At 49.1% G+C, this 24828-nt stretch overlaps 1 protein-coding gene across 5 annotated transcripts in view; it reads left to right on the top strand.

Moving 5' to 3' along the window:
• Positions 1-23854, top strand: part of BPNT1 (3'(2'), 5'-bisphosphate nucleotidase 1) — a 217449-nt gene extending 193595 nt beyond the window's left edge. For all 5 annotated transcript variants that reach the window (XM_085612949.1, XM_085612945.1, XM_085612948.1 and 2 more), the window contains one exon: positions 23038-23854. In XM_085612949.1, coding sequence (XP_085469075.1) covers positions 23038-23186 — 149 coding nt within the window. In that variant the 3' untranslated portion in view covers positions 23187-23854. The remainder of the gene's footprint in view (positions 1-23037) is intronic.
• The last annotated feature ends 974 nt before the right edge of the window (positions 23855-24828 follow it).

Raw genomic sequence — 24828 nt, 5'->3', positions numbered from 1 at the left:
ATCATACCTCCCACACCGTTTATGGCATGGGAGGTATGATTCTAACATGTTTGATACCAAACATGATGGGATTTGTTGCAGCCAGTTTCGAGATGGTCACTGTGTAATTACCCTCTATATGGTATATGGCTGCTTCACCTACAACCCTAAAATGGACTCCATAGGCTGTAGGGGTGTCCTGCTCATGCAGGGGCACCCTCACAACCAAGCACCCTGCTTTCAGGATTGTAAAGGCCTGCTAATAGGGGTGACTTGTAGGTTTTAAGTGCAGTGACCCTAGATGTAGGAAACCTATATCTTTAGTAAGTGGTGCTGGCACCAGCTTACACAAGCTGCAATGGCAGGCCTGTAGTTAAAGTTTCAATGGCCTCCCATGGGCGGCATAATAAATGCTTCAACCCATGGAGGACCTCTGGCGTACCTATGCCTTGGGAACCTTAGTACCATATACTAGGGACTGATAAGGTTACCACAGATCCAATCTGGGATGTACCCAAGTACTGATTACAACAATTTAGGGGAGAAAGCAGAGAGACTCATGTCCTGATTAACAGGATTCCAGTCAGACTAGTCAAAAACAGCTTAGCAGGGGGTGTGGCCAAGCCGAGCACGAAGACGGTCACCTAATCGTTCGGCTCCGCCGACCGAGCTCCAAATCCGTCCCACTATCCGTTTATGTTTCCCCAAATCACAACAGAACTGCAACGAGCTATCTCCGGAAGGGCCAGACAATCTATTGATGCCTGTTTGACCTTGGCGGTGCAGCGGAGACCCGACTTCGCAACATCGGGCTGGGCGAAGCCCTGGGAGCTGCCACGCGTCCGGCCGGCGAGGAGTGAAATCGGTGATGGAGACCTTCTGCGCGGCTGGAGGGCCGAGAACTAGCGTGTGGCACCCCGCTGCTACGAGCGCGAAGACCCGGACCATGGCTGTTACCCGCCGCAATTCTTCGCGGGGCAGTGTGTAGCGCCGTTGGGAACCCGGCTTTACGGCTGACTGACGGCAGACTGAATACCCTCATACACCCGCTTTACGTTCCAATCCGGGGTGCATGGTAGTCAGTTGAGGATAGACCATTTATTCACTCATGCCCAAGATGTTCAGCTTTTCACAAGGTCCGATTGCCTGGCCCGTGGTATCTCCGACCACTCCCCCGTTCTGGCGACTCTGGGCTCTCGCACTGGGGAAGCCCCTGCTCCATTTCCGTACATCCGTGGGCACTGAAAATTCCACACATCAGTGATGCTCTCCACAAGGACGCTGAATATTACTTTGTAGAAAATGTTGGCTCAGTCAACTCTGCAGAGACGCTATGGGGGGCCTTCGGGGCGTTCATTAAGGGCAGGGCTTTATCACTCAATGTGGGGCACAGGGCTGAGCGGACCAAGAGAGTATCGGAATTAGAGGCTGAGGTCTCGAGGTTGGAGGAGTCGGTCGCTCGTAATCCTGACCTCACTACATGTCACAGTCTGGCTCTCAAGAGACAAGACTACCGCCAGCTTCTCTTTGAAGATGGGGTGGCGCGTTCGCTAGTCTCCCGACACAGGATTCATGAGTAAAGGGAACGGATGGGTAAGCTCTTGACGTGGCTTGAACGGTGGGAACAGGCCGCTAGATGGGTCCACACGATAGTAAACTCGGAGGGTACCCTAATTACTGACCCCCAACACATAGCTGACATATTTGCTAGTTACTACGAGGAGATATATACTAGTTCTCCCAATTCTCAGGCCTCCCTGTCTCCTGACCTTTTGGTTACGCTCGATATCCCTACTATTTCACCGCAGGACAGAGAAACCTAGGAGGCAGACATTACAGTGACAGAGGTTCAAAAGGCCATACAAGATGTCCGTTCCGGGAAGGCTTTGGGCCTTAACGGGCTCCCCATTGAACTATTTAAGCCCATGTCAACACTATTGGCTCCCCACTTGCTTAATCTATACACTGAATGCTTTGAGTCAGGTGTTCTACCCGCAGAGATCCGCACTGCCGCTATAGTGGTCATTCATAAGCTGAACAAACCCGTTGAGGAGTGCAAATCGTATTGCCCCATATCCCTTTTGACAGTTGTGGCTAAGATTCTGGTCAAACTTCTCACAAATCGCCTCCTCCACTTTATCGCTGACTTAGTCCATCCAGACCAATCCAGGTTAATGCCGGGGAGGAATACGGCCCGGAACTTGTCGGGTGCATGGGGTCCTTGGCAGGCTTCATACCATCGAGGAAGACTCGATTCTCTTGTCGTTGGATGCCTCGATGGCTTTCAACACCATTGAATGGGATTTTCTTTTCGCCATTCTGGCCCGTCTGGGGCTCGGGCCCAAATTCATTCGTTTGATTCGGCTATTGTATACTCACCCTACGGCTCATGTCGTTTTTAATAATCATCGCTCCGCCACTTTTTCGCTTCATCAGGGCACGAGGCAAGGCTGCCCCTTGTCGCCGTTGCTTTTTGCTCTTGTCCTGGAACCGCTCGCGGTGTGGGTCCGGGGTGATCCGGAGATACAGGGACTTAAATGGACAGCATCACATGAGGATCGCATCTCGTTGTATGCCAATGATATCCTCTTATACCTGGCCTCCCCTGCGCGGTCGTTGCGACGGGTGCTCCACATTTTTCACATTTTCGGCGCCCACTCTGGCTATCAGATAAATTGGTCTAAATCCCAGATGTATGCGCTGTGGGGTTTTTCCCCCAGCGAGTCCTCGGGGCTTCAATATCCCAGTGGCACCTTGGGGTTTTCGGTACTTGGGCATCTTCGTCACTCCTGACCCTGATCTCTTTTTCGAACACAACTTACTCTGACCCCTCCAGCATTTCAAATCGGACGTTGTGCACTGGCTCTCTCTCCCTCTCACTCTCCTCGGACGTGCGTCCCTTTTCAAAATGTTAGCACTCCCGCGCTTTCTCGATGCACTACAGAATACCCCTATCCAGATCCCAGATTCCTATTTTTCGCAGATCGATGGAATATTGCGGGGACTACTGTGGGAGGGCTGCACGCCGCGCATTGCAATGAATAAGCTTACCATGGGTTGGTATGATGGGGGCATCGCTTTACCGGATCACAGACTTTATTACCAGGCGTCCCAACTGGTGGTAGTCAATCGCTGGGTGTTTGAGCCTTGCGACGAGCCTAATTTCCGCACGGACCACTGGCTCCTGGGACGGGGCGGTTACAACAAGGCACTTTACACCAATCCCCGCAAGCTTAATTTCAACAGGCCCACGGCGCGCACTGTCGAGATTTGGCATGAAGTCACCAGAAAATTAGGATGGCGCGGGCGCCTGGCGAAGGCAACCCCCCTGTGGGAACCCGATGTTTTAGGTCATCTCAGCGCGTGTCCAGGGTTCGACAAGTGGGATTTGATCGGTATCTCCACGGTCAGAGATATCTGGGTTAAGGGGAGGCTCGCATCGTTCCCGGAGCTCCAAGCTAAGTATCAGCTGGCCCCGTCAGAGACGTTCAGGTACTTACAGATTACACACGCAGTGTCCTCAGCCCTACATCGAGACAGTCCTCTCCCCGACTCGTCCCCTCTGGAGGACCGCCTGTTGATGGATCCCATGGACCCTAAAGCCATCTCGCTCACCTATAAGAAGCTGGTCAACAATCGCCCCGACCCGATGTTGAAACTTAGAGAGGGGTGGGAGAGAGATTTGGGAGAAATGGAGGACAACATGTGGCAGGACGCTCTAGCTTCACCCCGAGAAATAGCCATCCCTATGCGCCTGCGACTGCTCCAACTCAAGATCCTTCACTGAGCGTATTTTTATGCCAAACTCCTGTTCCGGCTAGGTAGACGCCCCCGACCCACTCTGCCTCCGACATTGCAATCAGGAGGGTACTTTTTTCACATTTTGTGGGACTGCCCACATATCCAGGACTACTGGGTGAGAATCGCCCATCAACTCGGGAGGGAGGGAGGTAAATCCCTTGAGTTGTCACCCCGACTATGGTTACTTAACATTTGGGGGGCATCCGATCTCACGCTGGCTGAACAGACATGGGCCTCTATGGGCTTCATTATAGCGAAGGGGAATATTGCACGACACTGGGGGGTGGCTACGGTCCCGCTCCTGTTTGACTGGGCAAAGGACATGGATACTGCCATGGTGGCTGAAAAGTCAGTATTCAAAGGTCGAGGTTGCCCCAAAAAGTGGGACCGGAAGTGGGGGAAATGGAATAGGTACAGAGGTGACATCTGCATCTCCCCAACGGTGGAACTCCGGAGAGACAGCAGGTGCTGATGGCCCAGTTGACGGCGGAGGTGCTGGCTTCTCCCCCTTAGGGGCGACGCTCTAGATCTCTCTATCCCCTGCTCCCTATTGCTGTTTGTTTGCACCCGATGTATAATTTGGTCTCTCATTATTGCCAGGAACTGTATACGATTATTTTTGCGAGGACCCCTATTCTGCCATGGGGTGAATGGCACTGTGTTAAAAACACATATGTACTGGAGGGGGTATTTCTTACAGTGACTTTATTTTGTATGTACCAGTCTCTGATTGGTGTGAAAAACAATAAAAAAGTTATTTAAAAAAAATAAATAAAAACAGCTTAGCACCAGGTAACCATGCAGAAGAATCCTACCTTCCTACAGGGAGATTTGTACTTGAATGGTACCTTCTTGTCTGCGGAGCTAGTAGAGGTGCAAAATGGCATTGACAATCAACAGTTCCTCCAATATGCGAGTATATTGCGAACTGTTCACGAGATCTGGCACACTCTTCCGGAGGACCAAAGAAAAGAAGAGTACCTGCCACAAATTGATAATGGATAAGGCCCTAAAAAAGGGTCCAAATGATTAGAAACCACAACCAATAGGCAAACCAAGACAAGGAAAAACACACAAGGAAGGATATAAATAAATTTAAGTATTTTTTAAATTGTCTTTTTATTTCATCATTTTTGTTTGTATAGATGTAAAAATCTTTTTTGAAATTTAACTGTGTAGGTTAACAGAAACAATGAAGGAGAATATCAAAATAATACAGTTCCTATACATCAGATTACTAACAGTCCCACAACACTCCTTCAAAAAAAACACACAATCATACTATCTCGCATCCGACAGCGACATCACGCAACACATAACATTAATACATACTAATAAAAACATGTACAAATTAGAATGGTCGTTCCACAATTCATATTCAAATGAATGGACTTTGAACAGCCCGTAGGGCTAAAAAGCGCCAATGAGCACGTTTAGAATAGCCAAACATTAGGTTGCTGAATGCCCGGCATTCAGTAACCTAATGTTTGTACATGTTTTTATTAGTATGTATTAATGTTATGTGTTGCGTGATGTCGCTGTCGGATGCGAGATAGTATGATTGTGTGTTTTTTTGAAGGAGTGTTTGTGGGACTGTTAGTAATCTGATGTATAGGAACTGTATTATTTTGATATTCTCCTTCATTGTTTCTGTTAACCTACACAGTTAAATTTCAAAAAAGATTTTTACATCTATACAAACAAAAATGATGAAATAAAAAGACAATTTAAAAAATACTTAAATTTATTTATATCCTTCCTTGTGTGTTTTTCCTTGTCTTGGTTTGCCTATTGGTTGTGGTTTCTAATAATTTGGACCCTTTTTTAGGGCCTTATCCATTATCAATTTGTGGCAGGTACTCTTCTTTTCTTTGGTACTCTTAGACTCCCCTGGTATACCTGCCCGCACCTTATTTCAGGGGTCCCCCTTCTTAGTGGACACTCTTCCGGAGGAGCCCAAGCTGTTACAAGTCCTCAAAGTAATCCTGGATCACGGATCCTTTAAGGGTATCATATCCAGATTAAATGCGGCCCTAACATCCGATAGACACACAAATGTCGCTAAAAAATGAGCTGCTTGGGATCGGGAATTAGAGCCCCTGTTAATAGATGCAGAATGGCACAGGGCACAAACGCAGGTGCACGAAGTAGCTAGTAATGCCCGTTTAAAACTCGTACACTTCTATTTCCTTTATCAAGCATACTTTTTTGAAAATATTTTTATTGGCATTTCTGATCATATATAAAACATTCACATGGAGAATTGCAAGATGTGGTATCTTACAAACACATTATGTATAATGTCTATCCGTTCGGGCCGTTGGCCTTAAGTTGAGTGTATTACAATACAAAAATAAGCTGTGAAGCAATCGATGCAATCGATTGGTACAGATACTACTTGGTACGTGTCACAGGGTGTGAGCATAACAAACCCACCCAGTCCTATATTTTAATTGTGCCCATGTCATTCCTACCTGCAATCCCTGGGGCCCAATCGTGTCAATGAGGGGCAGGTTATCTGTGATCTGTACCAGTGAACACTAACATTCGTATGCCATTACATGCCATTACAGAGGGAGATCATTGAACTAGAACGTAAGAAAACAAAAATAAAAACCATTTCTCATATGCACTGTCTCTAGGACTCCTACACTCCATGCGGAGGAGGGGGGTTGTTGGAGGGGGGGGGGTCGCTCACCACCACTGGCCCAGCCAAGTGGAGTCACCCCTCTGCTGTTGGGGTCAGGCCTGTTCTCGAATAGTATCAATCAACTACATCTACGGGGGGAGGGGGTAAGAGCAACCACGTAGAGCTTCCACAAGAAGTGAGAGCTACTCGGGCAAAGCGAGTGGCCGGGGTCAGCACAGGTCTTGGTCAGAAATCATGGCATCGACCTGGGATCTGGCCCCTGCATGTTGTCGAGGGTTCGCAAGGCCCCCTCAATCTCTGTAAGTTCTTTATGGAGTTCCTTTTGTATCCCAACGCTCTGCCCCATATAGTGGCCCCGCACCACCACCTTAAAAGCCTCCCATCAAACCAGGGCAGTAGACGCCGTGTCTGCATTCTCGGTAAAGTATGTGTCTATTGTCGTACGCAGTGATTCTGCAAATGGCACATCGTCCAGAGCCTCAGGAGTAAGTCGTCACGCAGGTATTGGGGCCCTGCACCACCGAGGGCAGACAGTCAGCAGCAAAGGGCAGTGATCCGAATATGTGCAGCCCAAGTATTTGGTGGAGTGGATGAGGGCGCCAATTGTTTGTGAGCTCCAAAATGCATCAATCAGAGTATGGAGGTGGTGTAAGTGCGAATAGTAAGAGTACTCCCTGTCCCCACCGTGTTGTAAGCGCCAAAAATCATGCAAGTCCCAGTGTGTCATCTACTCACGCAGCCCCACTGCCGTCCTGTGCGCCTGCACTCCCACCGGGGGGGTTGGGTTGAGATCGGTCCAAATGTACATCTGCTACACAGTTAAAATCTCCTCCCACCACCATCTGCCCCACCACTATATCTGCAATGTGTGCTGAGAGGGCTGTCAGGTAAGCCACTTGATCATGATTGGGGGCATAACAGCAGCATATGGTCATTACCCGACCCAATTGTCGTCCCGCCACTAGCACATACCTTCCTTCAGCGTCTGCCAAAGTACGGGTTATTTCAAAGGGAACCCGGGGTGTACCCACACTAACACCCCGGGGCAAATGCAGAGTATCCAGTAGCATAAACCTGCCCCCTCCATCATCTCCTCAACCGGCCCACCTCTTCTTGCGTTAAGTGGGTTTCTTGCAACAGAGCAATCCGCACTCCCTGGCGCTTCAAGTCATTATAAATATTATACCGCTTAGCCATGGAACCCATACCTCTAATGTTCCAAGTAAGTATCTTCACCTCAGTGTGCCATGGCGGTTCAGTGTGTTGCAACATTCCCCCCGCCTGTAAACCCCCTCCCCCCCCCCCCCCCCCCCCGACAACAGGACCACTAATAATGCATCCCCACCTGCATGAGAGACATGACTGCTGGACAGTAACAACTCCAAACGTGAAACAACTCCTCGGCCCCAGGGCATTCTGGCAACGGCCATCTGCACAAATACCACCTGTACGAAAATTAAGGATTGAAGGTCCAAACCAAACGTGGTCAAAACCTCCAGGGAGGTCGTGGCTCCGCCACCTGGACAAGTCCATCGCAAATTGCAGCAAACAAGACACCATGAACAGTGGTGCTAGTCCCCTCCTCCTCCCGCACCGGCCCAGTCTCAAATCCACTCAGTCTGCTGCCCGAGCTCCAGGCTATCTTTACCCGAAGAGTCTGACTCGGTGCCTCCCGTTCCCTTTGCAGATCTTGAACCTTGGTCTGACGGGGAGTTTCCTTTGCAGGCTATACCTGCCACAGCCTGCAGCGCCGCCGCTCGTTCCAGCTCCGTCTGTGAGGAGGTGGGTATCTTCGCCCGATACGTTCTGACCAATCCTGGGATCTTTTCCCTGATCTGTGGTCCCTCGTCGTCCGCTGAGGTTTCTGCACCGGGCCTGACCTTCCAGTGTGATAAACTTCGAGCCAGTCCCAGGCCATCTGGAGGGTGTCACAGAAGTGAATCTTGCCATCCACCACAATGCGAACACCAGTATGTAATCCGGAAACATGGAGACCTTGGCGTTATTGACCACACAGGGGCCGCTCATACAGGCTCTCTGTAGGATGATGTCCCTGTCCCTATAATGCAGCAACCTGGCCACCACCGGTCTCGGGGGACGGCCAGGTGCCACCGATTGGGCAGGCACACGGTGCACTCTTTCCAGCGTGAAGAATTGCGTCGGCTCTCCCGGGGCTACCACCTCCCGGAGCGGCGTCTCCAGGTACCCCACCATGTCGTCCTTTTCGATCCCTTCCAGTAGGCCAAGAATACAGAGGTTATTGCGGTGGTTACGACCTTCCCCATCTTCTGCTCTTCGCTCCAGGATCCGGACCTTGTCCGTCAATTCAGCTACCTGTTGAGAGAGGGCTTTGTGGCCAGGCGCTAGCTCCTTATAACCAGATTCCACCACTTTCACCCTCTCATTGAGGTTCAGCTCGAAGGCGGCCAAGACCCACCGACACCGTGCTTATATTTTGGTGGAGAGTGGTTTTTGTGCCTGAATTGGCTTCCAGTATCTGGGAGAGCTGTAGTTAAATGGGATCTGGACTCGTCTGGGACTCAGGACTACCCAGAGCCTGCTCAGTCTGGTCCCCCTCATGATCAGGGGTAGTCCCGGCGTGTTTCCCCAGCGGTTTCCCCATCGTTTCAGGCAGAGTTAGGGAGGGAGGGCCCAGTCCCAACTCCAGCAGCTGCCAGCAGCAAACCGCTCAGGTGGTTCCAAGGTGTCTCTTGTGTGGTATGCATTCACTCTTTAGAGACCAGTCCCAGCAGAGTATAGGAGCCACCTATCTGTGTTGGCCAATAACTGCACTGTGCAACAAGTAATCTTACTATCCCACAAAGATCACTCCGTTCTTCAGGGAATGTGCCGCTCTCGGATCTCTCTCCCGACTTTAGGCCTCACCGCCCTACTGTCCCCGGGCACTCACCCCCTCCAGCCGGGCGGTCGCAGGCAAGTCTCTCCATCCTGCCCCACCTCAGTAGGTCACAATCTTTCTCGTTGCCCTTAAATGTGGCCAACAGGTCGTGCCTTGGCTCGGCATGTAGCCCGCCAGTGTGCAGGCCCTCCCCCAAGTCTCACTCACCCTACTCACCCTACTCAGCCCTGGGATACACGCCTCAGCCGTGGCCAACCGGCCACTGCAGCACCTGAGTCTGTATTCACCCCCTCAGGTGGGAGCCACAGTCACCGCGGGCCCGCCCAAAACCGCCGCAGCCCGGGAGCAGTGCCAGCTCTCGTTGCTGTGTCACCACCCCAGTAAAGGTCGCAGCGCAGTCATCTCACCAGGGCCAGGCCAGGTTCTCCTTGACCTTCTCTTCAGGGGGGCTCCTCTGTCGCAGCGACTGTCCACCAGGGGCCCTACCACATATTTCACCCCTCAGGTGGGGACCACAGTCACAGCGGACCTTCAGGGGCTGTCTCTAGGCTCCCCAGGCCGCCACAGCCCAGGAGCAGCGCCGGCTCTCTCCGCCGCGTTGATGCATCACCACCACATTAAAGGCTGCAGCGCCGCCAGCCCACCAGGGCCAGTCCACGTTCTCCTCAACCTTCTCTTCGGGGGCTTCCCCATCAAAGCGCCTCAATCCCGGTTCACCAGGGACCCCGACCACCCTGTCTCGCACCCTCCACCAGGCAGTCCTAGGTGCTCCTCCTCACTGCGGGCCCGGCACTCCCAGCCCGGGCTCCGCAGGCCCGCACCTCCCGTAGTTTGAAGACCCGGGCAGGCTCCGTCTCTTCGTGCCACTCGATGTCGGGGCTCCCGGCCACACCACCGCATACGGCCGGCTCACGCCAGCAGCGGGGTCAGGGTGCCCATTTTTAGCTTGTGCGCTTCGCCTTGGTGTTCTGCGTCGGGGATACCCCTCCCGGTAAGTCAAGCCAGGCTATTCCCCCCCGTTTGTTCAGGATAATTGCTGGGCCGATATGGAGCTCCGCGCTCACACGGCCACCATCTTCGGCAGCTCGCCACGCCCCCCCCCCTTTATCAAGCATTCTTGAAACTGTCTAGTCTACAAAGAGCGTACCTGGCAAGAACAGCGGGATGCGCTAGATGTCAGGTTACACCAGCAGATTTTTGTAACGTAGCATGGTCCTGCACTCAACTTCACATATTCTGGCGGGATGTACCGTGGGTGTGGCACAGGTAACCAGAGTAGCTGTGGATCTCTCTGTGCGACACTGTTGGTTAGGACTGATACCGCTCCTCAGGAAAGGGAAAAAAATGCAATATACGTTTGCCCAACTGGGCCTCCTACTGGCGCGATACCAGATAGCTACACACTGGGCCAGTCCTAACCCTCTGCCTGTCACCAAGTGGAAATCAGACTTGTTGGAGTGAGCTGTAGCGGAGAAGCGTAGACTTAGGAAGTTGTGCACAGATGAAAATGTGGAAAGGGATCTTGAAAGCTGGGCTAGCATGCTAGAAGTCCTTGGTGAGCGAGTTGAGGGGCAGAGGGACGTAGAGGAACCGGACGGGAAGGTATATGGGGGTGGCACCACTTCAGATGAGTTAAACACATCAGGAAACACATTTGCTTCCCCTGAATCTTCAGAAAGTGAACTCTCATAGACCTTGTATGGCTCTGCAGACCTGGTCGTTGAATGGATGTGGGAATGATTGTATGCAGTAAGTGGTGGGCCCTCCTTGTAGACGGCCTCAGAGAATTTATAAGTAAGAGTGCACGAAAGACTGCTGGATCAATCAATCCAGCAGGGATTTGTGAAGCGGGCTACTCACACGTGTGGGTCAAGGTGCTTGGGGGTGGGTGTGCAGCTCTAAATCAGCCAAAGAGCCAGGTCTTGAGACTCTTCCTGAAGGTGTGCAGAGTGGGTGAACATCTGTTGTTGAGCGGGAGCTCGTTCCAGGTTTTTGCCGCGATGTAGGAGTAGGCTCTCCACCTGCCTGTTGTGGAGGGTTTTGTAGGCGTGAGTGAGCAGCTTGGAGGTTACTCTCTTCTCGATGGGGAGCCAGTGGAGTTCTCGTAGGTGCTGAGTGATGTGGTCATGTTGTGGGATGCCGAGGACGAGTCTGGCAGCGGTGTTCTGGATGGTCTGGAGTTTTCGGAGCAGAGATTTGTTGATTCCAGTGTAAAAGGTGTTTCTGTAGTCAAGCCTGCTGGTTAGGAGGGCGTTGGTGACGGTCTTTCTGGATTCGAGGGGATCAATTTGAAGGTCTAGTGGAGGATGTTGAAGCACGTGGAGGAGACTGCGTTGATCTGCCTGGTCATGGTGAGGGAGGAGTCCAGTATGATGCCTAGGTTTCGGGCGTGGTCCGTGGGTGTGGGGGGTTGCCCAGGGCGGTGGGCCACCAGGTGTTGTCCCATGCTGAGGGGTTGGGTCCGACAACTTCTGTCTTCTCTGAGATGAGCTTCAGACAGCTGCTGCTCATCCAGGAGGCGACATCTTTCATTCCTTCCTGGAAGCTGAGTCTGGTGGTGTTGGGTTCCTTAACGAGAGAGAGGATGAGCTGGGTGTCTGTGTAGAATACTATGCTGAGTCCATGCTTTATGACGATGGCGGTGAGGGGGGCCATGTAGCTGTTGAAGAGCGTGGGGCTGAGCGATGATCCTTGGGGCACTCTGCAGCTGATCTCTATGGGTTCGGAGAGGAAAGGCGGGAGTCTGATACGTTGGGCTCGGCCGGTGAGTAAAGAGTGGAGCGAGTCGAGGGCAGATACCTGTATGCCGGCGTCGTGGAGTCTGGCGGTGAGGGTGCGGTGGGAGACGATGTTGAAGGCTGCAGAGAGGTCTAGTAGGATGAGGGCCGCTGTGTGGCCCTGGTCGAGGAGAGTGCGGATGTCCTCTGTGGTGGCGAGGAGGGCGGTCTTGGTGCTGTGGTTGCTGCGGTATCCGGATTGGTAAGAGTCAAGGATGTAGTTGGCTTAGATGAAGTTCGTGAGCTGCATGTTGACGATCTTCTCTGTGACTTCAAAGAGGAAGAGAGAGATGGTTCTGTAGTTTTTGAGGTCCGTCTGGTCTGCGGAGGGCTTCTTGAGGAGATGCTTGACTTCTGCACGTTTCCAGTCGTCGGGGAATGTGCCGAATTCAAAGGTGGCGTTGATGGTGCGTTGGGTGCTATGGCAGCGGCGGCTCTGTGGAAGGTATGCGGCAGGCAGGGGTCTGTTGGGGCTCCTGCGTGAAGGCTATTCATGGTCGTGGCAGTGTCTATGGTGGTGACAGGGGTCCAGGCGGCGGTTATAGGCTGGCTGGCATGGCTGGAGGTAGGAGTGGTTTCGGTGTCTGGTGTCTGTTCGTTGAAGTTGTCGTAGATGGACTTGATTTTGAGATGGATGTAGGAGTCGAGTTTGTTGCAGAGGTACTGGGAAGGTGTGACGCCTGAGGCTTCGCTGGGTGGGGAGGGTTTGGTGAATTTCGGTATGATGCTGAAGAGTTCCTTCGAGTTTCTGGAGTTGGTGAGGATTTTGTCCTGGGTGAAGGTCTTTTTGGGGGATCTGATGCGTTAGGGGTATTCTGTCATGGCGTTCATGTAGGTAATCTGAGCTTCCGGAATATTGCAGCTTCTCCATACTTTCTCGGGACGTCTGCAGGTGCGTCTGGATTCTCGGAGGTCGTGGTGAACCAGGTGGCTTTCATGGGGCGCTGTCTGTCGGAGTTACGGAGGATGGCGAGCTTGTCTGCGCAGTTGGTGATCCATCTGTGTAGTTCGTTGGCTGCAGAGTTGACGTTGGTCGTAGCGGGAGGGGGATCGTGGTTGAGGGTGGAGTTGAGGTGTTCCTCGGTGACCTTGCTCCAATTCCTTTGCGGAAGGTGTGGGGGATGCTTGAGTGGTGGTTCTATCGAAGGAGAAGTGTACGCAGTGGTGGTCCGTCCAGATGGGTTGCGTGGTGTGGCTGAATTGAATGTTGTTCACTCCTGCAAAGATGGGGTCGAGGATGTTTCCTGCCTTGTGGGGCGAGCTGTTTTAGTCTGATGTTTGCGAGGTTGTCCAGGAGGGCTGTGGAGTTGGGGTCGCTGAAGTTGTCGAGGTGGAAGTTCAGGTCTCCGAGCAGTATGTAGTCCATGGAGATGATGGCTTGTGGCGCGATGACGTCAGTGAGGCTGTGGTGAACGCGGTTTGTGTTCCGGGAGGTCTATAGGCGAGGGTGCCGCGTAGGGTCGTTCTGGGGCTGGTCTGGATCTGGAAGTGGAGGTGTTCCGTGAGAGACGAGGAGTCGTTCGTGCTGGAAGTGGTGAGTAGGAGGGAGTTCTTCTGTGAGATGGCGAGTCCCCCTCCTGGGTGTTTGGGACAGTTCTTCCTCTGGATCTTGTATCCGTCTGGGATGGGGTAGCGATGTTGGGGCGGAGGTGGAGTTTTTCCAGGTTTCTGTGAGGAAGGCGACGTCTAGCGAGAGGGTGTCAAGAAGGTCCCAGATTTTCTACTGCGTGTCTGTGTGGGAAGCATACGTTGTGGAAGATGCACCTCAGGGGTTCTGTTGCACTGGTGTCCGGTGGATGGGCGGTGCCCTTGGGGGTCCGGAGGTGGGTGACGGTTTGGCGACAGTGTCGGCAGGAAAAATGGCCGTGGGTGTTGTCTGGCGTTGACGGCTTGCAGTTGTTTCTTCTGGGGTCGAGCATGTGGAGGACGGCTGAGTTGTAGAGGTGGGGGGTCTGAGAACCAGGGTCCCTGGCGCTAGTAGCAGTCGGGTCAAAGAGGGCGCAGACAGGCTTACCTTTGACGCGTCTTTGGATGGGGGAGGGAGCGCAGCTGGGAGGTGGGAACCGGAAGGAGGGGAGGGGCCACGGGGGCAGCAGCGGTGGAAAAAGGACATAGAAAAGGGACCCTAAGGACACAATACGAAAAAAGGACACAACAAGGAACAATAAAAAGAAAACAAGCATTTGCAATGCTATAGGTCTCGCATTAACGTGAGTTTAACCCCTTCGCTGCCAGGCCTTTTCCCCTCCTGTGCCACGCCCTTTTTTGGCTATTTGGGGTAGTGCGCGCTGAGGCCCCTGTAACTTTTTGACCACATAAGGTATCCACGCCAAATTTGCGTCCTTTTCTTCCAACATCATGGGGATTCTGAAGGTACTCGGGGTTTGTGGATTCCCCTGGAGGGGTCACAGAAATGAGCCAAAATACAGCAAAATTTAGGGTTTTTTGGGGAAAATTGGATAAACGGGCTGCAAATGAAAGCATCTGGGTTTTGCCCTGCAAGTGTTATCAAAAAAGGGTTTGTGGGGCTGAAATCACCATTTTCCCAGCTTTTAGGGGATACCAGACTTTTGTCAAAAACCCAACATTTTTTACAGTTTTGGCATTTTTCTGGGACATAGCCTATTTTTGCTTTTTTTTGTGCTTTCGACCTCCTTCCAGTTAATGGTAGAAATGGGTACAAAAGCAATAATGGATCCTGGAAAGCTATACATTTTAGAGAAGTAGACACAATTCTCAATTCAGCAAGGGGTCATTTGTGTGGATCCATCAAGGTTTCTTCATAGAAACTAACAGTTAAATATAGGATAACTTGAAAAATTGTTGAAAAAAGCACCTTTTGTGTCAACGTTTTGACCTGTAACTTCTTCTAATTTTGACAGCTCTTTGAAAGCAATATACCGTTACATCCGCTGGACATTACTGGTTGTGGGGTTATATAGGACTTGTAGGTTCACCAAGAAACCGACAAACCCAGAGCCAAAAACTGAGCAGCAACTTGCAATGGTTTTTTATTATGTACCGGGTATATAGTAATTATTCTGTAAAAATGTGTACATGAAAAAATCGGTATGTAAGACACCTATGTATTTCTGAAATGGGAACAAAATATAGAGTTTAGAAACAGTAGATATTTGCACATTTTCGAAATTGGGAATACTCATACTAGCATGAGAATTATCAGTCATTTTTTAGAATGACTTCTTTTTTACACAATGTCTTTCATTTGGAAGGCAGAAATGCATCGAAAGTCAATAGGTAATAACACTTCCTTTACAAATCTGAATTACCCTAAGTCTCCCGATAAAAATGGTACCTCACTTGTAGGGGTAGGCATAGTGCCCACGACAGGAAATGGCTCAAAACCCAACGTGAACACACCACATTTTCATAATACAAAATTACCCTTTTTTAGCAAAGTGCCTAGCTGTAGGTTTTTAACCCTAGCTCTGCAGGCACCTAGGGAAACCTAGCTAACCTATACATTTTTAATAACTAGACACCCAGGGGAATCCAGGATGGGGTGACTTTACTGCCTCCCACCAGGTTCTGTTACCCAGAATCCCTTGCAAACCTAAAAAAATGCCCCAAAAAAACACTTTTTCCCCACATTTCTCTGGTGGAAAGTTCTGGAATCTGCATGGATCCACAAATTTCCACCCACCCCGCGTTCCCCAAAGTCATACGAGAAAAATGGTACCTCACTTGTGTGGGTCAGCCTAGTGCCCGCGACAGGAAACGGCGCAAAACGCAACGTGGACACACCTCAATTTCGCTGTGAAAAATGACCCTTTTTTTGGCAAAGTGCCTAGCTGTAGTTTTTGAACCATAGCTCTGCCGGCACCTTGGGAAGCCTAGCAAACCTATACATTTTTGAAAACTAGACACCCAGGGGAATCCAGGATGGGGTGACTTGACTGCCTTCCACCAGGTTCTGTTACCCAGAATCCCTTGCAAACCTAAAAAATTGCCAAAAAAAACACATTTTCCCCACATTTCTCTGGTGGAAAGTTCTGGAATCTGCGTGGATCCACAAATATCCACCCACCCCGCATTCCCCAAAGTCTTCAGAGAAAAATGGTACCTCACTTGTGTGGGTCAGCCTAGTGCCCGCGACAGGAAACGGCGCAAAACGTAACGTGGACACACCTCAATTTCACAGCGAAAGATGACCCTTTTTTGGCAAAGTGCCTAGATGTAGTTTTTGAACCATAGCTCTGCCGTCACCTAGGGAAACCTAGCAAACCTATACATTTTTTAAAACTAGACACCAGGGGAATCCAGGATGGGTTGACTTGACTGCCTCCCATCAGGTTCTGTTACCCAGAATCCCTTGGAAACCTAAAAAATTGCCAAAAAAAAACACATTTTCTCCACATTTCTCTGGTGGAAAGTTCTGGAATCTGCGTGGATCCACAAATTTCCACCCACCCCGTGTTCCCCAAAGTCTTCCGAGAAAAATGGTACCTCACTTGTGTGGGTCGACCTAGTGCCCGCAACAGGAAACGGCGCAAAACGCATCGTGGACACACCTCAATTTCGCTGTGAAAAATGACCCTTTTTTGGCAAAGTGCCTAGCTGTAGTTTTTGAACCCTAGCTGTGCCGGCACCTAGGGAAACCTACCAAACCCACACATTTCTGGAAACTAGACACCCGGGGGATTCCAGGGAGGTATGGCTTGCGTGGATCCCCCAACGTTTCCTTACCCAGAATGCCCTGCAAACCTCAAATGTAGCTGAAAAAAATCACCTTTTTCACACATTTTTGTGTGGGAAAGTTGTGGCATCACCGGGCTGACACAAATTTCCTACCACCCAGCGTTCCCCCGGGTCTCCCGATAAAAACGGTGCCTCACTCATGTGGGAGGCCCAAGTACCCGCGACAGGCAAGGGACCAAAACGTATTGAGGCGACATGAAAATTGCCTACCTCAAAACGACGGGGCCAAAAACTCAGAGGACCCCTTTGCAAAACCAGGTTGTTACATGATAGGTAATTTTGATGTCTCCTCAATAGGTTTTGGGCCCTTGCCTGACGCGGGCACTAGGCCTACCCACGCAAGTGAGGTACCATTTTTCTCTGAAGACTTTGGGGAACGCAGGGTGGGTGGAATTTTGTGGACCCACGCAGATTCCAGAACTTTCCACCACAGAAATGTGAGGAAAATGTGTTAATTTGGACACATTTTTAGGTTTGCAATGGATTCTGGGTAACAGAACCTGGTGAGAGCCAGTGAAGTCACCCCATCCAGGATTCCCCATCGGTGTCTAGTTTTAAAAAATGTACAGGTTTTCTAGGTTTGCCTACGTGCCAACTGCGCTAGGGCCCAAAACCCACAGGTATGCACATTGCTAAAAAAAAATCGGAGCCCAGTGGGCTTTCTGCCGCCCTGGGGGGGAATCGGGGAAGGGGGTTTCATCCTGATATGCCCCTAAAGGGGCAGAAAGACTGTGGCTATTTTTTGTGGGGGTGGGGGCATTGGTATGACATTTTGGGCAGCCCCCACGCATAAAAAAAACCTGCGTACTCGCTGGCGCCTAGTGGGCTTTCTGCTCCCCCAGGGGGCAGATCAGGGGCCACTGCCACCATCTGCCCTCCCGGGGGGGGGCAGAAAGACTGGAATTTCTCTGGGGGTGGGGTTGGGTATTGTCATGCCCATTTTGGGGAGCCCCAATCCCTACACTAATAAAACAAAAAAATCCATGGTTTCTAGTGGGCATTCTGCGCCCCCAGGGGGGGCCAGATTGGGGGCTACAGCTCCCATCTGCCTCCTGGGGGGCAGAAAGACTGTCATTTTTGTGGGGGGGAGGGTGGGGGCATTGGCGTGCAGTTTCGGGCAGCCCACACCCTAAAAACAATTGCGCAAAACTTATCCCTGGTGTTTAGTGGGCTTGCTGCCCCCCCCCCCCCCGAAGGGGCCGATTAGGGGCCAATGCCCCATCTGCCCCCCTAGGGGGGGGCAGAAAGACTGTAATAATTGTGGGGTGGGGGCATGGGCCTGCCCGTTTTGGTCAGCCCCCACCCCTATTTTTTATTTATTTTGTATTCCCTGGTGTCTAGTGGTCTTTTTGGCCCCCGGGGGGGGGCAGATTTGGGGCCAATGCCCCATCTGCCCCCCAGGGGGGGCAGAAAGGCTGTAATGGTGGCGGGTGGGTGGGGGCATTGGCGTGCCCGTTTCGGGCAGCCCCCACCTTAAAAAAAAACTGAAAACAAATCCCTGGTGTATAGTGGGCTTTCTGCCCCCCCCGAAGGGGCAGATTAGGGGCCAATGCCCCATCTGCCCCCCGGGGGGGGGGCAGAAAGACTGTGATAATTGGGGGTGCGGTGGAGGCATGGGCCTGCCCGTTTTGGGCAGCCCCAACCCCTATTTGTTTTTTTGTTTTTTTTACAATTCCCTGGTGTCTAGTGGTCTTTTTGCCCCCCCGGGGGGGGCAGAAAGGCTGTAATGGTGGTGGGTGGGTGGGTGGGGGCATTGGCGTGCCCGTTTCGGGCAGCCCCCACCCTAAAAAAAACTGAAAAGAAATCCCTGGTGTATAGTGGGCTTTCTGCCCCCCGAAGGGGCAGATTAGGGGTCAATGCCCCATCTGCCCCCCGGTGTGGGCAGAAAGACTGTGATTATTGGGGGGTGGGGTGGGGGCATGGGCCTGCCCGTTTTGGGCAGCCCCACCCCTATCGTTATTTTTTATGAAATTCCCGGGGCAGATTGGGGGCTACTGCCCCCATCTGCCCCCCAGGGGGGGGCAAAAAGACTAAATAATGCCCAAATAATTTGGGGGGAGCAAAGGCCCTTGCCCAAGGGGCCGCTCCCCCCACCCTGATGTCTAGTGGGTGGATCCCTGCTTGGGGATCGCCCTCCTGTGGCGATCCCCAAGCAGGGATCCACTGGGTACCATTGGAAAGGGGAGATTCTCCCCTTTCCAACAATACCTCTCCCGTCTTTCTACGTGCTCAGGGGGCTGAGATAGCCCCCTGAGCACGTAGAAAGTGAAACTGAAATGAGCCTCTTGGCTCATTTCAGTTTCACTTTCACTGTAATGACGTCGGTGCGACGTGCGCGCCGATCATCATTACAGTGAAAGGGGGGGGGGCTATTTTGCATGAAAGGGAATCCTTCTGGTGCCCGCACCAGAGGGATTCCCCAGGGAATGCCTCATGACGAGCTGGACTCGTTATGGGCACAGCGCGACTGTGCTCCATGACGAGTCCAGCTAGTCATGGGCATACAAGGGGTTAAGCTTTTGGCATTGTCAATGACAATGCCTTTTATTTATGTTTCAAAAATAAAAAGCATTGTTATTTGCAATACTAATAGCTCAAACTTGCGTAAATGCGAGACCTATTGAGGGGTAAGCTAGCTAAGACTCATTTAGGGGCCCATAATTCAATGTGTACACATTCAGAGCAGGCTATTTGGCAGCTATACAGTCATTCTGCATAGTATTGACCCAATAAGGCAGGGGTTGCTAACTTAGTACCAGGAAGACTTCCCTGTAACAGGTTTTCTAGATTTAGACACGACAAAGGTATATACATTTAATCTAAATAAAACTAGTTTAGTTATTCAGTGGGTAACCTGAAAGTTTTGCAGGTGTGGCTTTCTGTCATACACACAACACCCCTGCGATAAGGTATCCACGTATATTTTCCCTAACTACCAAACAGATGACAATGGAGAACTAAGTAGCTTCCCACGGGTTGGTATCGATGAAGAGTCAACCTGTCCTTTAGAAACCAGAACCACCAGTTGACGGTTTGTTTAGATGCTCTAGTCACCTTCCTCAATCGATATAGTATGGATTGGGTTGTCCACGTTATCCAACGGTATAGACAGATCGAACCTTACCACCAGCACAGTGCGACCCTTAGCCAAGCCGGCTATCAGCATGTTTCAACAAGCAGAAATTGTGTGTTACAGGCGATTGTCTTTCAAAGAAGACTTTGCACGTTTTTTCTTTTATGTTGTAGTCAACAAAGAAATATGGGAAACGCAGATTTTCTTGTCAAAAAGGGACCAAGGTGATGATGCTTTGCATAAGTTTACATTATAGATTTCCATTAAGGATACACATGTGCACAAGAAGCAAACTGCACAAAAATATACAGGAAGCAGTAGCATATATTTTTTAAGAGGACTACGACGTTATAGAACTCTTTCCATCTACCTCTTCATCACTGAAAATATCTCAACTTTTTTTTGCAGTTTTAAATAGTGCGAACTCGACCTGAAGGTATCAGGGCGCTACATGAGCAACAGTTGCATTACAGACGAGTGCCTTCCAAAGGGCGCTTTGCACATTTTTCTGATTTCTCTGAGATCGTGAAAATGAAAGGACTGTCCGGGAGCTCAGCCTCGCCTTAAGGGCAGACTGCGATATGCATCTGATGGCGGTCATGCTGTTTCTTTCAAAAGTTACTGTTTCAACGTAAGCATATTTTGTAGGTTTGTCAGTCGGCAGCCTGGTTGTGGAAATTCCCATACTTTCGGATTTAGACGCCTGCAATAGTGTTCTGTGCGAGGCGCGTCCCAGCTCCGTGGCACTCTTTCCGTGTTTTTTTACTACAGATTGATGAGCGGCTGGCTGAGTCTGCCGCATCTCTCAGCAGTAGGTGCACTCGCACACTGAGCTTCCTGCCCAAGGTCTTTCCTTACCCTACTCGTGAGAAGCAGCAAAACATGGACGGTAATCTGAAACAAACAGAAACAATGGAGTGCGCTTCCGGCTTTGCTTTTGATGACTGCGTCATAATCATCGCCCCAGGATGCCGCGTCACGGTATCTCCTTTCCCTGTGTGTTCACAGCTGTGCTTAAGTTTGGGGGCCCAGACAGGACTCTTGGGGAATAGTTCTGAGCCATTGAGTGCAAACGCGAGGGGCTCGCGTGACTAGAAGTGCAAATAATGGCACACCCCGGAGCATGCTGAAAGGGAGAGAGGATGGACGGGGGAGGGGGCGGGAGCAAAGGTAAGAAGGATGTCAGATGGTGACAGGAGGGCCCGGCACCGCGTGGGGTCCGTAAACAAAATTGTTAAACAAAAATAGTGCCTACTGACTAATTAAGGAGACAGTCTAACGCCGCAAGCAAAACCTCCAGTCCGGATGGGCTATCCCAAAAGGAGACAGGGCGGTAACAACGAAGCCTCATTTTCAATCGGAGGCCAGCGTTTAACATAAAGGATGACGCCAGCCAATGAAAAATAGGGGGCGGGGCTTTAAGCCCACTTCTGAAATCTCCTTGATTACAAAAGCCTTGCAGAGCGAGCAGCGCATGCGCTGCAATGCAGGTCTGCGAGACATAAAAAGATTAAAAAACAACAGATGGAGAACAGGCACAAAAAACAGAATAAACAATAAACAACCAGACAGACAGAAAAGACAGACTGAAACAGAAAACTGAGAAGGCTGGCCACTGGACCACCAGGGATGAGGCGCAGGCAGGAGCCTGCGGGTGGAGGAGGGTCTCGAACACCTAACCTGAGAACAGAGAGGTGCTGGGGGCAGCGGTGCAACGACGGAGCTTTGCGAGGGGAGAGCAGAGTTCCCTGACCAGGAGGTCAGAGGTCTGGATCTGTTTCTCCAACCCCCCATGCTGCTTGTCCCTCCCGTTGCCCACCCCAACAAACTGTGCGCAAATGACAATGTATATGGATGTTCCTACTGTGCAATGCTGCAATGTTATTATATTCAGGATCAGAGAAGATGTAATAAAAATATACTTTTTTTAAATAAGTATGTACATTGATGCTTTCTCCAGGTCCCAGTTATTGATCACATTCTGCTTAAGACAATGAGCCTGACACCAAAGCTAGTGGCCCCCCCAAGCCACCCATAGACCTCACCGAAGCTCATGCTCCTGGGAATACTGGCAGAATTGGGTGGGTCCAGGGGAGAGAGATTCTTGGTGGATATGGGTTGTTTACTTGCTAAAAGAGATAATGTGAAATACTTGGGAGCAGACATAGCCCCTTCAAAAGATGAATGGCTGAGATACATGGGTAGATGCTTGTGCATCTAAGAACCCAACGCAAAGTTTGACTATGTGTGTCATGCCAGTTCTTCCTCCTGTTCCAAATCAATAAAAGTAATGCTCCACCTACCCACAGTCCAACGACTGTTGGTATCTCACACTTAATATGGCAATTTTTTTCAAGTATCTTCAATGTGGATTTTGTACCACACTAGTTTCACATTGGGACTCAATGGTTTATTTGTTGTTTTTCAAATCATAGTGTACTTTGCTGATGCCATCTGATGTGATAGTCCCATGCCTAATGAGAAATAAAATTGTTAAATACAGACCCATTGCCTTTTCTTCCTTCATCTGCTGTACCCTTGGAATTGCCATTCTGAAATAGGCATTCATCATGTTTTCCCGCCCTCAGAATGTACCCATTAGGCTTGGGAAGAATGTTTAGTTTGAAAGTGGAATAGTTAGGGATATTTTGTTTGGGAATTAGCTGGAAAGTACCCATTACTGAGATGCTAAAATGTAGTCATGGAGTTTTGTGCAGAATTTTCAGGATGCTACCAAAATGGCTTGGGTGTGATCAGGCGCCATTTCATGTTTTGTACTTTTACCCCATTCAAGTGACTTTTTATTTTATTTTTTTATTCGCTATACATTAGGGGATAGTAATGACCCACTATTTCAGAAGAATGGAAAAAATTCAAAGCCCAACTTCCTCCTGGAATAGGGGGCTTCAAGCTCATTCATCCCTTTTCACCCATTGGATGCTTCCTTCAAGAGTGCCTTCTGAACGTTGCGCAATATGACGTTTTGTTAGAGAAATGTTATTCTTGATACCACTTTGACATTGTATTAGTGTTTTTTCTATTTCTCTGTAGCTTTCATATTATATATGCAGTTGGAATTTTAGTTCTAGAAGTATTTCATTCTAATTACTAAAAATATAGTTTATATTTTTTGCATACACTAGATCTACTTGCTTGTTAATTGGCATATCTCTTTCAGGAAAGTTAACCGATATCCACGGAAATGCCTTTCAATACCACAAGGAGGTGAAGCACATGAATTCAGCGGGAGTCCTTGCAACGTTGAGAAACCATGGATATTATCTAAAATTGGTCCCTGAAGCTGTCCAAGAAGCCCTCGTGCCATAAAGCATATACCCTCTTTAGTGGCTGGAAAACAATAATGAAATAATGTCAATAAAAATTATGTTTAGAGAAACACGATCTCTAATATAGCAACTGTATTTTTTCATAAAATGTACTTGATGATGGATTTTCTTCGTACTTTTATATAAAATCTCAATTTAGAACAGTTCTATATTTTGGTGGCAGTAAGTTTTGTTTAGTAAGTAAATTTTTGTTTTATACACAATTGTATAGTTAAGACATGCCCTGCACTGCCTCATTCCATGTCTACCATGTGTTCATTTAATGGTGGACATAAAATGGCAACCAACTCTATATAATATTTCTTTTTAATGATTAAACAATCATTTATTTTAAATTATTCCTATAATAGTCCTGATTTGTAACAACCCCTGTTCGCCTGATTTTAATGGAATGAATAGCTAGTAACTGCCATTTCTTACTTTTTCGTGTTGACACCATGGAATGCTGATCATCTGCTTTTTATTTTATTTTCTATAAAATGTTTTTACTCTGATTCTTAAAAGGATACAGTTCTACAGTAATAATTTAAATAAACAGTCATCATAATCTTTTCGCATATGTATGGCATTGTATATGTATAAAATCAGTATGTAATATGTAACAATGTCAAAAGTGAAATAAAATAGAACACGAAAGAAAAAGCCAAATACTATTGTCAGCAACGTCAGTAAATAATAAATTGTTCACTTTTAGTTTCAAATAACATGATATCTTATGTTTCTAATCTATCATACCAAATTTTATAAGTGGTTATACACACTGGGTAAGCTGAATACTGTCCTTTTTATTAAAAAAAAATTCTTCTTGAACAACAAAACACACATGCATGTACACTAGGCGCTAACCTACACAGTTCGGGTGTAGATTTAATACAAGGAAGAATACATAATGTCATAAAAACGTATGTCACTTGTTCCCATATACAGTAAGATGTGTTGACCAACATTATTTCTTCTCATTTTGTACGCAGCATCGCCAATCATAGACCATTCATTATTGCCAATAACCTAATTCAGTACACAAACATGCTCTATCATTGGAGCTTGTTGCGGAGTGTGCAACATATTTTTTGCAGACTGCCTTGCCCTTTATTGCCCCTCCAGCACTGTCAATCTTTGTAAAATTTACAGATTTTTCTTCTCTTTACATAATATAATATTTTTTTTTCACTGAAAAAACAAAGGTACAGGGACGTTATAGTTGAGGTCAGATTTTACTCGTACAAACCATAGAAATTCAGCAGTTATAGTAACCTGAGCTAACTATAACTTACCCCCCGCAATGCACTGCTTATGACCTCACATATTACATCATTCATGACATGGTCAGTGACATCACTGAGTGAGCGATACTTTTAGGAAAATACATGAAAAATGTATTCAGTTAGAAAAGGAGTGGGAAGCAATGGAAAAACAGTTAGAATACTTCTGTAATGCCGTCATGTCAGAATACATTGTTGCAAGATAAATTGGAAACTTATCAGCTTGTGGCTGAAAGGGCAGCGGTACATGTACACAATATAGGTGGAAAAGTAGAGTGAAATTGTTAACAAGAGAAAGGTGCATTTGGCTATTGCTAAGACTGATTTAGACTGGAATCCAGAGGAGTGGGATGGTAACCT

The sequence above is a fragment of the Triturus cristatus genome, chromosome 6 (assembly GCF_964204655.1).
Source record: "Triturus cristatus chromosome 6, aTriCri1.1, whole genome shotgun sequence".
Lineage (NCBI taxonomy): Eukaryota > Metazoa > Chordata > Amphibia > Caudata > Salamandridae > Triturus > Triturus cristatus.
This window is presented reverse-complemented; position numbering and strand designations above follow the sequence as displayed.